This window comes from Poecilia formosa, unplaced genomic scaffold (assembly GCF_000485575.1).
Source record: "Poecilia formosa unplaced genomic scaffold, Poecilia_formosa-5.1.2 Scaffold32, whole genome shotgun sequence".
NCBI classification, from domain to species: domain Eukaryota; kingdom Metazoa; phylum Chordata; class Actinopteri; order Cyprinodontiformes; family Poeciliidae; genus Poecilia; species Poecilia formosa.
Window position 1 is genome coordinate 1,542,459 of NW_006799971.1, and position 17,741 is coordinate 1,560,199.

The 17,741-nt window shown below is 41.0% G+C and overlaps 1 protein-coding gene across 2 annotated transcripts in view; it reads left to right on the plus strand.

Moving 5' to 3' along the window:
- LOC103136412 (F-box/WD repeat-containing protein 7) overlaps positions 1 to 17,741 on the plus strand; it is a 64,933-nt gene that overhangs the window by 22,856 nt on the left and 24,336 nt on the right. The window contains exons 1-3 of one of the 2 annotated variants that reach the window (XM_007549650.2): positions 7,826 to 8,442; positions 15,215 to 15,297; positions 16,547 to 16,688. In XM_007549650.2, the coding sequence (XP_007549712.1) occupies positions 8,404 to 8,442; positions 15,215 to 15,297; positions 16,547 to 16,688 (264 nt within the window). In that variant the 5' untranslated portion in view covers positions 7,826 to 8,403. Of the gene's footprint in view, positions 1 to 7,825; positions 8,443 to 15,214; positions 15,298 to 16,546; positions 16,689 to 17,741 lie in introns of those variants that run through there. The other variant, XM_016670292.1, reaches the window with a different exon arrangement.

Below are 17,741 nucleotides of genomic sequence, written 5' to 3' on the forward strand. Positions count from 1 at the left end.
GAAATTCATTTCAGTTTATTTACACAGCGCCAATTGATAGCGCATGTTGTCTCAAGGCACTATACAAAAAAAAAAAAATCATTTAATTACATTTATTCTAATTGATCCATTTATCAAACAGTGTTCTAAGCTCCATTCGCTATTCAAAGTAGCTGAAAAAGTTTGTCTGTCGCACCTCCTGGACCAGCAGGGGTGACAGCACTAAATTACTTGCATTGTAGGCGTGGGCGATATGGACTATGAAATTTTAGCACAATATTTTGTAATACTATTGTGATAACAATAAAAGGGATGATGAAGAACTATTTCATGTTTTCATGTGAATGCGTGGCAGAGCAATAATAGTGCCACATACTACTCTCTCTCTCTCTCTCTCTCTCTCTCTCTCTCTCTCTCTTTCTCTCTCTCTCTCTCTCTCAAAAAAAAAAAAACATTTCTATTTGTAATCGTCTTCTTCATGATGCCACTTATTTAAAAAAAAAAAGAAGAGGCATTTATATCACTAAACCGCCAGAGGAACTGCATGTAATCGGTTTTAAACTTACTGATATTTATTGATCCTCTTGTGGAACAAACGGTGGAGAAAATAGTAAAAATGTTTCCAATAATATCCTTTTTTTTTGACATCAATAATTAAAATTTATCGAAGCAATGTGGAATCAAAACGTTAAAAGAAATTTTCATGATCAGTGATAAAACATACAATAAATGGCTAACCCTTTCTCAGCAATCCCTCATATTGCGACAGTGGAAAGGGAAAACTTCCCTTTAAGGAAGAAACCTCCACCAGAACCAGAACCTGGCTCAGTATGAGCGACCATCTCCCTGATGTATGTTCATAAAAATAAAAAAATATACTTTTAACAATAGATTGTTGCTGGACTGGGGAACAACTGGAAGTGTGGATTATCTTGTACACAGAATAAAACCAGAAGGAGTGAATAATACAAAAGCAGTTGGGCTGCGGATGCTAATCCCAACACACTGTGAGCTCCTTGAAAGCAGATCTGGGTCTAGAGACGACGGGAACACCTCGCAGTGACTAATAAGCTCACTTTGCCTCATCTGGGATGCCGAGTGGAAATTCTGGATGATTAAAGACGTCATTTTGTTTCTGTGTAAATGTTTCTGCCAGCTCTGGCTGAGTTTCATCTGGCTTGTCAGACACTTCTCTGCAATCATCTTTTCTTTTCTTCTAAATGAGAGCAGACTGCTCAAACCCCACCTTTCAGGTGAGAGGGTGAAATGGAGGAGCAAGTAACTGTTACTTTCAATTGTTACAAAAATGCTATATATATTAAATATGATTTAAAGGAAATTTGACTTTGTAATTGAACCCTTACAAATTAGGCCTCTATCTCTTTAAAACCTCCGGCTATTTCTGAAGTGCCACCTTCAGTAAGTCAGTCACTTAAACAGAATCTCTACATCATTTGAAAAGGAAAATTGGTTTCTGAATCAAATCAGGACCCTAAAAATCTGAATCGAGTCGCTACATATTGAAAGATTTGCATTTCCAGTATTTCACTTTAAGGTGGATATTTATTTTATTTGACCTTGAAGTCTGTTAGAATGGTATTTAATAAGAAAGGTTTCAAAGTTTTCCAGACTTAAGTGAAACATTTTCCATTTCCTCCATTTTGACATTTCCATGTTGTGCAGGTACAGGTCTGAGTCCAGTGGTCCTGAAAAGCTTTCTGACCGCTCTCCTGGTTTCTCTCAGATGCGGTGAGCTGAAGCGGATCACCCTTTTCTCTCTGAAGCATCTTTTAGTCTCCGTCGAGCCTCTGCTGCGTCACCCCGCTCCTTTACTGTTTCAGCGCGACGCTTGTGGCCCGACAGTATCATGACTGAGGGCATCATTTAGCAGAAAAGCCACTCAAACCCAGTCATTGATTTCTTGTACTTCATTACTTCTGCTGCTGCAAAATGACCACATTGAGGAAGCTAACGAGGCAGTGTCCATCTTAATCAGCTCTCCCAGTCATTGTTCTTCCGTCCTGGCAGGACTACCGGGGCATGCAGTTGATAATACTGCTGTCCTCTGCTGCCGGGAACAGCTGGGATTGTGGCATTGTAATCATTTTAATAAGGTAAAAATAAGGAGCTCTAGGGTTTATGAGCCTCAAGTTTCCTTAAAGGTGAAGTATGAAACTTTTGTAAAAAATGTTTTCTTTTGCGTAAAACCGTCACTATGTTGTAATAGTATAGTGTGAGACAGACGGTCTGTGAAAGAAAACAAAGCTCCTGCAACTCCTACCTGAACCACGATTGTTGTCTGAAGAAATGCACCACTCTGGTCAGAAACAACCAATCAGAGCCATTAGGAGGGCCTTAGCGCTGTCAGTGAACCTCGTGTACGTGCTACAAAGTGCGCTAATGGCGGAGAAACAACTTACTGTTTCAGGAAAACAATTTATTCACCGTCATCGGTGATCATGGTATCTAGGCTTAGCATTCACAACAGGCTTCAATCTAAATAAATACTGAAGCTCAAAGCGGTCAGAAGATACTCAAAAAATCTACTCCAAGGGTAATATTATGCTTTTTCCAGGGATATAGTGCCATTTTATAGCACAGTCAAGTAACTGTTGCCTTCAATTGTTATAAAAATTGTTGTATATATAGCAAATATGACTTGAAACAAACTTTACTTTGAAAAATAATACCTTGAATTTGGGCCTCTGTTTCTTTGAAAACTCCTGATGTTTCTGAAACTCTGCTTTCAAGAAGTCATCACAACATGGCTCCTCTAAGAACCTTTTAGCAACGTTTTTGCCAGCAACATTGCTCAGCAGATGCACAGTTCCAACAGGTGTTTGCTAATTGCTTCTGGCTAGTCTGAAGGAGCTGAGTGGGGCAGTAGCAGGGAGGGTCTCCTCTGTGAGGTAGAAGCTTGGAAACTGCAGCTCTGAGGGGGAACTTTGTCCGTGCTAGGTCCACCCAGGCGTTTTGCACTTCTGAATGGTTGCCACAGGAGATTAAAGGATTTATCAAAAAAGCATGGAATAATCAAGACAACCCTTTAATGAGGGAATAACATTATAATGTGGTGTGAAGTTTAAAAAGGTTGATTTTATATAATACTGCCCCTTTAAGTACAGCACTCAATTAGACATACTCCATTACTGTCCACCCCTGGTTTTAACTGACATGTAAAAAACATATTTTTATTAAAAGCTCCATACTGCAGCTTTAGCAAGATGAGCATCTGCTCAAGTCAACTGCCCATCATCTCTACAGAAGTGAAAAAGTCATATCTGTTGCATAAATATTAAATGAAACTTTGCTTCTCTTTTGTGCTGGAAGAAAACTTTGAAAACAGTCAAAAGGCTCAAAGAATATTGATTTACAAACCTTTCATTCTTCAGCCTCCAGGTCTCCTGCTTTGTTTCTTTCTGCTATATTTGGGCTGGTCTCTGGGTGATGCTTTTAAGCTGAAGGTGAGCAGACAGCAACGTATGACAGCATGAGGGGGCCTGGTGGTGTAAAACATGTCAAAACAAAGTTGTATCCGCCTACTTACTTTTCTGGTAAAATATCTCCACTGTGCACACATTTTACATCCAAATAAAGACTCTCACAGAACATCAGTGACACCTTATGACAGGATTTTTAAGGTGGGTTTGGAGGGAGGAGTCACGATGAAAGACCCAACAGGAATGATCAGGATTGTGTGTCACTAATCTGGATTCTCCATCTTATTTCAAGTGATTGGCTTAAAAAGTTAGTAGTAGTAATGTATTATTTTATAGTTTTACATGGTCTACAGTTTATTTACTGCATCATTATTTGTGGGGGGTTTTCTGACGCTGACAGTCCCATCAGTCAAATGTGTTCTACAACCTTACATTTCTAATTTCATTTTTGAATTGGCATCCAGCTGAAGTCTAATGAATTTACATCTTTGGTTCTAATGCTAGGCTAACAATAACATATTTAGTCTGTATTGATTATTTAGCTTAAATAATCTGCTTCCAAAATTTCTCACTTTGAACTTAATGACTAGGTGGAGCATTATGTTTCTGACTGCAGAAACAGTCAGAAACATGCACTTCTGAAAAAGTGCAGCAATTAGCAAACACCTGGTGGAACTGCGCATCTGCTGAGCTCATTGTAGGAGCTGTTTCACAGAGCAACGCTGATAAAAAAAAAATAAAAAAATGTTGTTAATAGAGGAGTCATGTTGTGATGACTTCCTAAAAGTGGAGTTTCAGAAAGCTACAAAGTTTTAAAGAGACAGAGGCCCAAATTAATGCCGTTACATTACAAAGCAAAATTTGTAAAAAAAAAAATAAATAAATAAAAATAAAAAGTCATAATAATAAATAGCTACTTGATTGTTCTATAAAATGCCACTATATGCCCTTTTAATTTATTTATATATTTTTATTTGCTCAGGAATATAGACTAAACACCTGCAAAATGTTAGCATAAGTACTTAAGTAACAGTGTTTATTGTGCATAGTATACATGTATGTAATTATCTGCTCTTCATAAGGACTCACTGGTCAAACAATCCACACTATATTCATCCTTAAGTCATTTAATACTGTCGAGGTTTTTAGTATACATCTGCACATTTTACACATTTACCTCTGTGGCAAGGTGGTGGAAGTCTCATCTAATTCTGATGGGTTATGGATAGGAAGTAAAACTGCAAATATTTGACTAAGTACTCCAACAGGAGAGCATACAAAGGTCTTTATTTTTACATTTTTCTCCAAAGCTAATTAGTCTTTCTAAGTCACAATACAGAAACCTTGACTTTGACGTTGTCTTTGTGTGTGCAGTCAAACGAGACGGCATTTGCATTTACCCACAAGCTATCCCCTGCACAGCTCTGTAGCAAGTTTATATTTATACACCTGCGGCTGTTCAAATACTGCAGCAAGTGTTTAATGAGGATGTTCACCTGAATTTGTCTGATTTAAGATAACTTGATTTAGTTTTACACACAATACAGATGCCCTGTGGTTTCCTTCTACAGTCCCATAAAATTAACAATACACAAAAATAGCATTAATCCAACACCATGCAAAATATGGAAAACATCCCAGAACACAGACATGGTTCACTAACCAGTAGAAAAAGAATGACGGCCGATCTAAAGGCCACAGTCCAGCCTCCCTTGCATGCCAAGCATTCCAGAGTGCTGTGTAAAGGTTGCAGCGATGTTGACCATCAAGAGGGGCTTCATCATCAGAGCCCCATTAAAACACACAAAGACCCCAAACTCTGTTTCATACACTTCAACATCTCATGACTCCCCCCAGCTCTTTCACCACTGAAGTTCCACTAAACCTTTGTGCCCCTCAAAAGACATCCATTCCTTCACCTTCTACTAGAAAATTAGCATTTCACAAGCATAATAGAAGAAGGGTGGAACTTCACTAACTAAATAAAAGTCTGTTGAATAGTGACCCATTTCAAATTTTAGACTGCTGCTAGATGTGAACCTCTAACCTCCAACTCCAGGTCACTCAGCAGCTACTGGTGTCAGCAAGCGATGCTTGAGAACTGTGTTCCATCACCTCTGAATAAAGTCCTTCCCATGCTAATTCTTTATGAATTCCAATGCCTTATAATGTCAAAAGAAGGAAACATTGAATGTGATTCAGTTTAAGCAGGTAGGTAGACTGGCCTATTGAAGCCTTTAAAGACCCCGACATACTTCATGTGAAGTGCTGAAATCAGTTCTCATTGATGTAGGTGCTTGATGAAAGTTGTGTCATTTTGTTTGCAGGCATGCATTCGCTTGTTGCACTCAACACCAGGCCCTGGTCAAACTATTTCGACAGAGCTCTGTGCAAAATGTGGTGTGATTAGTTAGAAGTTTGTTGCTGTGCTTTATACTGAAATGCTGTCTGACATTTCACTTCAACTAGTCCGCTTCCCGATCCGGTTTTTAGTATCTGTAGGAGCCATGGAGACTTTTGAAGAACATTTATCTGATGCGGTGAGAAATTATGTTAGATCATATTTGTGTAATTCTTCACTAAATAACTCCTATTAAAATACGCCTGGTGAATGATTAGGTTAACTTCTGGATGGAAATTGTAATGTCGTTCACCGAGGAGGATGTCTGCAGAAAAATGTGCTGCTCTCTCCATGACCATTTTGTTAAAACAGAGGTAGCAGGGAGGGGGGAACCCCCACAAGTAGTGGAGTGACATATAGCGAAGTAGGAGGGGTGTCCCTCAGGTGGTCTGCACCGTTGTATGAAAGGTGTGATCAAATATGAACATGAAAAAGTCACATGACTGTTTGGCTTCGGAAGGCTGCATCTTTTTAAACCTCACCATCAGGCATGAAAGAAAAAAAAGTCTGCTGCTGGTCCAAACCAAAGGGCTTTACTGGTGTGAATAAACCTTGAAATAGACAGTAAATGTTTTCGTGGACTTTGTTTATTTATTCCTCCCTGTTTATATGCTCCTACCTAAAGGTCAAAGCAAACCCCTCACTGGTGGTTGGCTTGATGGGAGAAAATGTCCAAGTTTGTGACAGCTTTCATCGCCATAAATATAAGCTGCCAACTCCAGGTTGTGATATTTTTCCCTTCGGCTGCTGTAGTTGACGTTGGGCTACAGGCGGTGCACGGTCTTTCAGTCAGTCATGGATCATCATTTGGAATTTCACTCACTGCTGTTCTGACAGAAGGCAGTACAGACTACATCAATCAGATTTGACCCATGGAGCCATTGGCTGACTGTAGAGAAAACATGATCCATCAAACCAGATCCCCTTCATCCACCGATCCTTGATCCAGTTGTGAAGCTCAGTGTTCATTGTCATATGTTCAGCCATCTTCCATCCTTGGACTAATTTTGATAGTTGGTGATCTCAGCAGACTGGGAACATTCCCCGGGAGCTCTGACCCAGCTGAGGGCAGTTTGGTCCTTGTTAAACTTGCTCACGTTCTTGTAACTTCCCCCATTTCTCCACTTCTGATCCAAGAATTTCTGCACAAATATTCCATTTGCTGCTGTCGCAAACATGCGACATAATCATTATGTAAAGTCTACTTTTTATGAGCTTTACATCATGTTGTAATGTTATTCTATCATCAAAAACATGCATGGTGTGTTGGTTTGATTCTTGGTTCATGTGTAAGAAATCCTTTAATTTCCTGTGGCAACTATTCAGCTGTGCAAGACGCTTAGGGGAACAGAGTTCCAGCTTCGAGACACTATTAACTGCATTTTCCAAACTTTCCTGCTTGCTCCCCACTCAGCTCCTTCAGACTAGCCAGCAGCAATTAGCAAACACTTGGTGGAACTGTTGAGCTCATATATGAGCTGCTTCTCAGTGAAATGCTGGTAAAAACGTTGTTAAAGATATTAACAGAGGAGCCGTGTTGTAATGACTTCCTGAAGGCGGAGCTTCAGAAAGAGGAGTTTTAAAGAGACAGAGGCCCAATTTCAAGGAATAAAATTACTAAGTAAAATTTCTTTCAAGTCATATTTGATATTTATAGCATCTTTATAACAATTTAAGGTAACACAGTTACTTGATAGCTATTTTATAGCGCAATGTGCCTGGAAAACACAAAATGCTACCCCTTTAATCACTTCCTCTGCCAGTGGTCATAATGTTGTGCATTGTCGGTGTGGCTGAGAGGATGATGTTTTGAGACGTGATCTTCATATGTGGATCCATCGGTGTGATGCGGACCGGTTGAAGCAGAGCCACGAGGCCGCTGGGGGTGTGTGTTCGCTGCGGTTCGCAACAAGTGAAGCCCTCGCGAGCAGACCGTACCCCACCCTGCAGCCTCCCCCTGCTCTCCTCTGCTCTGCATAACCCCCCCTATCAGCAGAGGATGCGCCGCACACGGTGCTGCTGAGGAGACGTAGGACTGCACCATTCCTGCCGCCTCCACCGGGGAGGCTGTAATCCCATCCTGTAGGGAGGAAGAAGAGGAAGAGTCACTGCTTTGCACTCTGACGCTCCGTCCTCTCCTCCCCCCGGTTTTCCTACCGTGTCTCTCTCTCGCTCTCTCTCTCTCGCTCTCTCTCTCTCCCTCTCTCTGTGTGTCTCTCTCATCTGTTCCCTCCCCTGAACGCAGAGGCTGCTCGGTCGCAGCTCGCGAGCCTCCGGGATCATCGTATTGTTCGCCCACCGCTTTCCCCCCAACCCCCCTTCTCTCCCGGTTAAAACGAAGCAACACGGCGGACCTTTTCTCCTTTTCAACCCCCTTTCCTCCTTCCCTTCTCCTCTGGATGTCCTCACCGTGGGAATCTGCGGCAGCCGAGCCAGTCCGGTGACGTGCCCGAGCATGTTCTTACCAGAGGCGGATTTACCTGACAGTCCGTCGCTGCCCTCGCTCCCCCGCCAGCACGCGCGTTTGGACTTCACCGACCGTCACTGAGGAGGAAAGGAAGGAAACACACCCCGGCTCTAAGGATGGGGTTCTACGGCACTTTAAAGATGATTTTCTACAAAGTGAGTATGGTCGGCTCCGGCCGCTGCAGAGGAAGAGTCGCGGTGTGACGGACCCCCACCTCCCTCTCTCCTCCCCAGGGGCGGCTCTCTAACTGCTGGGGCCTTCGTGTTATCACGGGGCACGGTGGGCACCGGTCACTGCTTCACTGCATCGCTGTGATTTGTCCTCTTCTTCGTCTCTCTTAACTTCAGCTGTAGTGAATTAAAGCCTCTGCTCCCATATGGTTTGGAGAAGGATGTTAGAAATGCTAATAATGGTTGGATTTTTTTTAAATTATATTATTATTCACCAATATTTCTGGAGAAATATCTAGATTTTTTTCACACACACGAGAGCAGCTCTGCACATGAGCTGCTGTTCTGCCTTTCTTAAACCACCTGGACACATTTCCAAGCCACATCCAACCGACACACAGCAGACAGAACCGCTAGCTCTGCTTTTGTAAAATTAGACTTTTTAATAATAAGTTGGAAACAGGGAGCTGACAAACAGCCTGTCCGCCTGCAGGCCAGCTTGCAGGGTTATCATAATTAGATGTTATGCAGCACTGCTTATCTTCCTCTGAGCGAAGTGACTGCTGGAGATGTGTGCATGTGATCGGCGCGCCTCTGCCTCTTCCCTGACATGGTGCTCCTCGCCTCAGGCTCCACAGCACAGATAATGGGTCACTGTGTCAGACCGGGTTGAACTACAACCTCCTCAAAGATGCTTCCTGTGTTACTGGAGCTAATTTAAATGGTGACACACCGTCCAAGCTGCTAAGTATTAAATTAACCGTGCTGTGATCTAAATAAAGTAGATCATTTCTATTAAATTTCTAGCTCTATTCTTTAGAGACTTTTCATTTTGTCCAAATAATCATTATGAGACGAAAATCTCATAGTAGGAAGTGATTTTTATGGCAGAAAATATTTGCTCACTGAGCTCTAATCAACCACCTGGAGATGGTGATCCTTAGTAGCAGTGAACCGATTGCAGTTTTCTGGCTGATCACTGATACCGATTTTGACTGATATATATATTTTTCTTTTGGGGGTCAGGGGCGGGGGGGGTTGTCTGAAATGTTGCTAAATATAGCAAGAAAGTCGCTGAGCTGGCTATAGAGTTGGTGACTAACTGTCAGAACTTGCAGACTTGACCTGGTGGGTGTGTCAGTCAAACCTCTCACAGCAGAACTAACGTTGATTTTTAGACCTTTGCTGAGGTAGATGAGATCAGTGGATAGCATCGACTTCATGTGGAAGTTTTGGCTGATCACCGATCTCCCAACATGAAGGAAATCGCGGCCAGATTTTTTTTGTGCACTGCAAATCCTTAGATCAGATCTGATCAGCAGGTTAGATCGGTTCTCCTATTAAATGTGTCAAGACAGGAACGTCAATCACTTTTCCTGTGTTTTCCATCCACTTTTCCATATACTTTCATGAGTGATTATCAACGAACCACTTTTTTCCCCCATGTTGGGTTGAAAAGTACTTCTGCTTGAGCAGTTTTTTTTGTGTGCTAAGAACCTCAAAGCTTAACTTTGCCAGACTTTGCTTTCCTTCAGGAAAGCCCTGAACATGGAGTGTCTAACAGTGATGTTAGTTTGAATATTTATTCTCTTCTGTTTGATTTCCATTGTGGTTTTTGAAAATCATAGTTTAGATTTGAGTGGGTGCTGTTGCAGCTCTATTTTTTTTAACTATTTTTGAACAGAACTGTTCTACATGCTGCCTTAATGAAAACGCCCACGATTCCTGAGAGTGATTGCTTCTCTGAGAACGCCGTTAACCCTCTTTGTATCCATCCCGTGGTTCTTTATTGGATCGGGCAGAAGAGAGGGAACCCAGCGGTGACGAAAGGGGGAGGGAAGAGGAGCGACTCGGTCGCGGTGATTTCCAAACACTGCGTTCTCTCCGTCTCTTTAGCACAACTCTTTTTTCCTTTCCTGTGCTGATGTCCAGTTTCAGGTTTTCTCACAGAGGCGCATATTCTCAACCCAACCAGTATGCCCTCTTTTTTTTTTCTTTCTTCTCTCCTGTCTCACTCTGAAACACACACACAAAACAATACCACACACAAACACACACCCTCCGCATGCATACACACACCCAGGCTCTCCTTGGCTACTAAACTGCCGATGCAGTGAGATCACCACTCTAAGAACAAGGCTTTTGGGTCTTATTTGCTACTCTAGATATCTAATAACTCACCCTAATTACACCATCTTAAATTAAGTCTGACACAGGTTACACACCTTAAACTCCCAGAGATGTTTCTGTAAATTTCCCTTCATGGATTAACTGGAAATTTTTCTAGTAATACTCCCCACTTTTGCATGCATGAGATGAAGTTTGAGGAGAAATAATAAAAGACTGAAATAATTAAGTGGATCAGGAAACTTTTAACGCACAGGACATTGTGTGTAATCATTTACACACAGGTTTGGGTTCTTGTCATTTGTTGTGGTCTAAGCTTGTCAAAACTGGATTCCAAAAACACTTTGTTTAGAAGATGAATTGATCATTTTCAAGTGAAAATTGCATTTATGAGCAGTGATTTAAAAGTGATCCTGTAAAACTGTGATGAAATTAGGGTGCACCTATATATATATATATATATATATATATATATTATTAGTATACATGTTTGTTTTGGGATGCTTCTTTAAACATTCATATCTTTGAATATATCATGTTTGAGTTTCTAGAGGGGGTAAAAACCATCTTACATTTAGATTTGGTGTTCATAACATTTCTGTAAGCCCAGGAAGCTGAAACCACAAACAGACGCTCAATCTTTTTCTCCCTAAATTATAGTGATAAACAAAAAAAGCACATATCTGGAGGTAGACGTGTAATCATGCCACTGTAGAGCCAGACAGCATGGAGTCAAATGTCCAGCGCTGTTCTCTGAGTAGAATACAATAGCACAATAATAAACCTGCATCCAAACGGCATTGTCTGTCTCTAAGGGAAACATGGGTTGCTTTTGGTTTCTGGTTTCTATAAGCCATCATCTAATTATGCTCTGACTTGGCACAGATGATTGTTTTCCTGCACAGGATGTGGCAAAACAACTGAAAGTGACACAGTGGACAATGGCTAGCTTTGCCACCAGTGTACTAACAATGTACTAAGTTGGCCTGGAAGAAAAACCAAAAATTAACTCACGAATTGTTGGTTAATTTTGAAAATTAACAGATGAATTGTTGAAAATAACCAAAGTCACCTTGCCCAAGTCGGTATTTTTGGTATTTTAAATAAAAATGAAAAGAAAAGTTTTTTTTCCGTTTCTTTCTTTCTTTCTTTTTGGCTTTGTAAACGTCAGCTATGCTAATGTCCCTTAACGACGCAGCGCTACCTGTGCTGTCTGTGGTCACATGGCTCCATCACTTCCAGTCTTTAAACAAAATTTGTAAAGAGTGACGTTTGCAAACAGGAAGTCAGTTTAATGGTTCCTGTAACAAACAATTAAAATCCTGGAGAAAAGGAGAGATTGTGACGATATGCGACGTGAGTTTTTATTTTGAAAAGTAATTGCACAGGGGCTTAAATTCACCAGACTCGCAGCACGAAATTAGCACTTTGACATGGGAGTTCTCCAGGCCTTATCCGCTTTGGTCAAGGACGAAGAGAAGCTGCTCAAAAAAAAAATGTCATCAATCATTTGGTAACATTTTGTGTTCATCAAGGACATTGGAAATTAAGTTATTTTATACTTCTAAACTTGTTCAGCTGTGCTTATTTGTTCGGTAACAAATAAGCACAGTAACTAAATAACTAAAAGTACACAGTTCCTTCATTTATGTTCAGATGCTGTAGTTTTAAAGTGACAATAAAATAAAAGTGGCATATAAAGTAGGGCTGTGTAATATCGATTTTGCGATATATATCGATATTTTCTTTCCTAGAAAAAAAAATCGATATTCATCTGCAAGTATCGTAACTGTCACCTTGCTCACTCGCTGCTTGCTTCGCCGGGAGAGTGATTAGGTCATCAGGCTTAGAGTGATTCCTTCAGATGTTAAGTGTCAAGGTTTAAAAGGTAACAAACTATTCAGAGCAGGATACTTGGTGCACTTTATTTACTTTACAAATGCATGTAAGCTACAGTTTGTACTGTTTCAGTTAAAAGAAACATGTTTTCTCATCACTTCTTTGATTCATTTTGTCCAGCGGTCGACTTTAAGTCTGTGTCCATGTCCAACCAGAGCCAGGTATTGTGTAGTTGGTGCTTTTAATCAGTTTTCAGTTAAATTAATTCAGTCCAACTCTATAACAGTCACAAAATGTCACCAAAATCACTCTGTCCCTCTAAAATCTTTCAGAAAATCGCAAAAGTGTATTGAATTGTATCGTTTGCTGAATATTGCAATATATATCGTATCTTGAGCAGAATATCGTGTATCGTATTGTATCGTGAGATTATTGTCTCACTACAGCCCTAATATAAAGGATGGTGGTTCTTAAGCAGAGATGAATTTATATTTGAGCTTCAAAGATGAAGTTGTTCTTAAAATGGTTCATGTTTCTCCTCTAAACCAATTGAAAATGATTATGGTAAGGCCAGGCGGTTGCGTGTTGCGTCTCGTTGTGGCAGGACACTAGAGGAACATGATCACTAATTCCTCTTGCTGATGAAGGGAGGGAGATCACTCGCATGTGTGTTGGTTAGTCTGGCCAGGGGGAGTGGCAGGCCTGGGATGAAGGAAACTTGGCTGGCCCAGGCCCCGCACACAGCCGCTTTTGTTTGCCCAGTCGGGTGGGTTGTAACGGGGACCTGAGGCAGCGCTCATACGCAGGTGATGAAGAATGATAAAGAAGCCACTCTCTGGTGTTTGTTGTGAGCCGTCGATGTGAATCACAGCCAAAGAATCCGGCGTGTGCCCTCTTCCTGAGAGTTGCCGTATTCTGTGGTTATTTAACGAACATTCTGTACCCTTGGAATCTGGGCGTGAATGTGTTTGCCTCTGGAAATTATTGTTCGTCTGGTTGCTTAGGGATCACCATCCCCTGTTCTTGTGGTTATCATGTTCAGGATGGGAACTCAAACACAGTGAAACATCCAACCACGGTGCGCTTTCTTACAGTGATGACTCTCTTTAAGTCTACCCATAGATCTGGTTTCTGTTTGGTGCAGCAAAATGTTGAACTTATTCTGTAGCCAATAGGTGAATTTAATGCACACACACGTGTCTATGCAGTGGTGTTAATGTTTGAATGTCCTCAGTTTCACAGCTAATGCTGACAACGTTTCTAACTTGCAAAAGCAGTCCTCCGACAGAACACTGAGGCATGTAGGTTCACACACAAAATAAAAGTGTACAAATAACAAATATACAAATAAAATTAAGAACAAGATGGCAACATACAATCCTGTTCACTTATTAAGAATGCACAACTCAGTAGAATAATAATTTTTAAAAAAGCTACATAATGTACATGAATATTTGTGCACGGCAGAATAAATCTCCCTGGGGCGTCTCAAGATCTTTACAGATTTTGAAAGTGTGGCCTCCAAGCTTTCCAACAATGTCAAACTCATGGAAATAAATTAACAAAAAAAACAAAGTTTTCGTTTCAGCTCCTCCGCCTCTCGTCCAAAACATTCCTCCTCTTCAGCTAACTGCAGCGATGTAATGCAGTCGCTTTTGCTGCATTCTTTCGTTTCATCCCGTTCTGATCCAGAAGCTGAGGTGAGACCAACGACTGCCTTGTTGTAGAAGTTGCCATAACGACGCATTGTATAACCACAACTCAGTTTGTGAATTTAGTAATAGAAGCGTGTGAATGGCCAATAAGACCCGGTTTGTTGATCAGCTGTGGGTTTCTTCCTCACCCCGAAATGGCTCAGATTTACTCTGTAAACGAACTGCATTCAAACACAAAGTTTGTCTTTTCAAAACCTCCCAAACTGCTGTTTAAAGTGTCATGGGAGGGATTCTTCATAACTTTGACTAGTTTATTTGGTAGGAAAAAAAAAATAAAAAATTCTTTTGTCAGAAAATGGTTTGTCTTGAAATTTTTGTCTTCTCTGTTCGTCCTCTGATGACTTCTTCCACTTTCTCTGTGGCGCGTCACATTTATGCATTTAAAAACAATAGGCTATTTACAATATGTGGAAAATAAAAACTGCAAACACCAGAGACATGCAAACACTAGCAGGGCTGTGAACACTTACTGAGTTTCTAGAGCCTAACAGCTGCTAGTTGGAAGGATCCACGATAACGCTGCTCTGTGCAGCGTTATCGTGGTTGTGATCCCTCTGAAAAGCAACCCCCGTGTCAGATCAACCCCACAGAACGAGGCTGCTACTATTTATGATGGTGATTGTGTTTATTGTCACATTATAATTCACATTTAGGCTTTGCGTTGGTCTGTCACTTCATCATTAGGTACAAAATGAAAAGCGTTTTTAGTTTTCACATTTTGTGGAAAGGTTTGTTGGTAAATTCCTTGTAAACACTGCCTTCTTTTTTTTTATCTCTTTATCTTTACTTTAATTTCTTTTTATTTCTCTTTCTCACTGTTTCTTTTTCTTAAAATCTCTCTCTTTCTCATTGTTTATTCAATGTCACATGCTGCTTTTATTTTAATTATGTAAAGCACTTTGAAATGCCCTGCTGCTGAAATGTGCTATACAAATACAATTTGATTGATTGATTGATTGATTGATTGATTCTTTAAAAGAAGTGTGATTTATTTATCTTTTTCCTTTCTGAACATAAACTTGAGTGGTGTCATGTTTTCTAACGTTCTCCCTTTATTTCTCTCCTTTTCTCCTCAGATGAAGAGAAAGTTGGACCATGGCCCAGAGGTCCGATCTTTCCCTTCAGGAAAAAAGCCCTGCAAAGGCCCGGAGTATCCGAGGTATGCTCAGAGATCCTGCTCGCCGCCGTTTTCCTGAGGTCGCCAGGCCCTGGCCGTTCCTTTGTTTGCCATCTGCCTCATAGTGTAACGGTGCCAATGAAAATGTCAAGTGTTCTGAACTCTGGGAGCTGCGTTCGTCCTCCAGCGGGAGGCCGGTTACGTCCGCAGTGTCCTGCCTGCCGTTTGTTCCTCTGGCACTCGATCTTTAATGCATGAGATCACATGTAGCTGCTTTAAAATTCAAACCCAACACAACCTCTTCTGCGTAAACGGTGCGCTGTAACCGGCTCCCCGTGCCATTAAAAATGAATCGATAATGAAACCGACCCCCTGGCTTCCAGTTTTTCCCGCCAGCTGACTGAACCTGAAGCATGGAGAGGTTCTCCTGCTGTCCGGACCCGGATCAGTGGTTGTAGAAACCTCCTGCCACAGAAATGTGCTCTTGCACAGTTGATCAAATGAAATCTCTGACTGAAAATAAATGTAGCTCAGCAGAAACCTTTGTGTATGTCCAGATTTAATTTGTATTTAAACGTTTAAAACAAAATGATTTCCGTTAAGCCTTCCAGAGTATAACATGGAAACCTGAGAGTCTTCAGACATGTTTGGTTTGAGACAATAAAACATTTTCTCGAACATTATTTTGAAAATATTCATAAATTGGCAGTTTTTGATATGCGTTACATGGGCAGTTGCGCAGGGCAGCATCAGAAAGGGGCAGAGCACCTAAGAACTAGAAAATAAAATATATCTTATCTGTCAGTTGTCCCCTGAACAAGTTTGCTACTACTTGTATGCATTTGTAATGGAGTAAGTTTCCCTTAGTTGCTGTTGAGCACTGGGAGAATACACAAACTGCTTTCTGCTGGAATAAAAAAAGAAATCAAACAGATAATTCTTTTCATTTGAACTCCCGCCTTCTGCCGTTGGAGTGCAGCAGAAGGCGGGGTTTGCCCAGGGCCCCATTCCTACAAGAACCAGAAGTGTGTGCATATTTATATTGTGAGCATACAAAGTTAGGCAGTGCTAGATTAATTTGATTACATTTCTTAATCAACTTACTGCACTGATTTAAATATTTGTCCGGATCGCAGCAAAGCATTGCCAGATACTCCCGTGATATGTTCCTTATTGTTGATGCTGAAAGCAGAGCTTCCTCTGCTGCCTGTTCATGCGCTCCTTTCCTGTAGAGGAGCAATAAGAGGGGCGATGCTGACTTTAAAGGTGCTTTGTTGTGTGTAAATTGCAGCCCAACAGGAATTGTCCCGTGTCCAGCCACACCCACCACCTTCGGCCACATCAGAGCGGCCAACGGCCAGGGCCAGCAGAGACGACGAATCACCTCAATCCAGCCTCCTACGGGGCTCCAGGAATGGCTCCGAACATTTCAGGTGAGCCACCTCTGACAGGCCGTCAGAGAGCAGGTGTTCGTCCAATCACTGCGCTTTTAGTCTCCCACATAATTGGTTGCCTTGTTGTGTCGGCCCAGCACATTATCAGGAGCATCGTGGTGAGGGATTGGGATGAGCCAAAGCTGCTGGACAGAACAGCAATGAAAAGATGAGTTAGTTGAGAGCTAGCTCTTTATTAAAGCTTCACCTGAATCTGATAACCTATCTCTGTTTCTGATAGTGATGTATCGATCCATTTTTTCACTTCTGATACCGATACAGATATCTGAGGTTTAGGATCGGCCAACACCAATCCAATACAGACAAACAGAGTTGACTTAAAACATTTCTTTTTTGTAAAAAAAAAAGACATAAATGCACTGAATTTAAAATTTATTTGGTAACTTTGCATCAGTACAGCACACTTAAGTCCACCTATAGCTTTCAAGCTTGGTAAAACATGTAAAAACATGTTTTAATTAACAACTTTAATTTGTTCAGTCAGTGCAGTTAGGAGTAGAACAGCTAATAGCTCAATTTCACAAATGTGCACCAAATGTAGATAAAATACCTTTTTTTTTTTAATCTCGCAATTACAGTGTTTTGCTTAAACGCAATTACAATCACACATGCATAAGTTTGTTCCCATAAGGCTTTAAAAACATGCCATGCCATCGTCCTGCTACCACTTCCTGTTGATACAACTGAAAAACCACATCATCCGAGCGCCAAAACCTTTTATTGAAAAATTTACTTCTGTCTTGTTAGTCTGGAGCTGTAATGACCTCCGACCTCAAGGAAATAAGATGTAATATAAACTTATTAGCCCTGATAATCCCGGTGATTTTGTAGCTGTAATGACTTGTCATAGATTTCATTTCCACAGAGAGTTATGACTTATTATCTTCTAATAGCTGTGTGGACCTGTGACCCCTCTGTGTTTGTTCTAAACATTATTTCATCAAAAATATTTCTGTTCTGACGGCAACAGGGAGATGAAGTTCCATGTGTAGAGGCTGGACGTGTTTTCCTGTTATTACTGGTTTGTGGTGA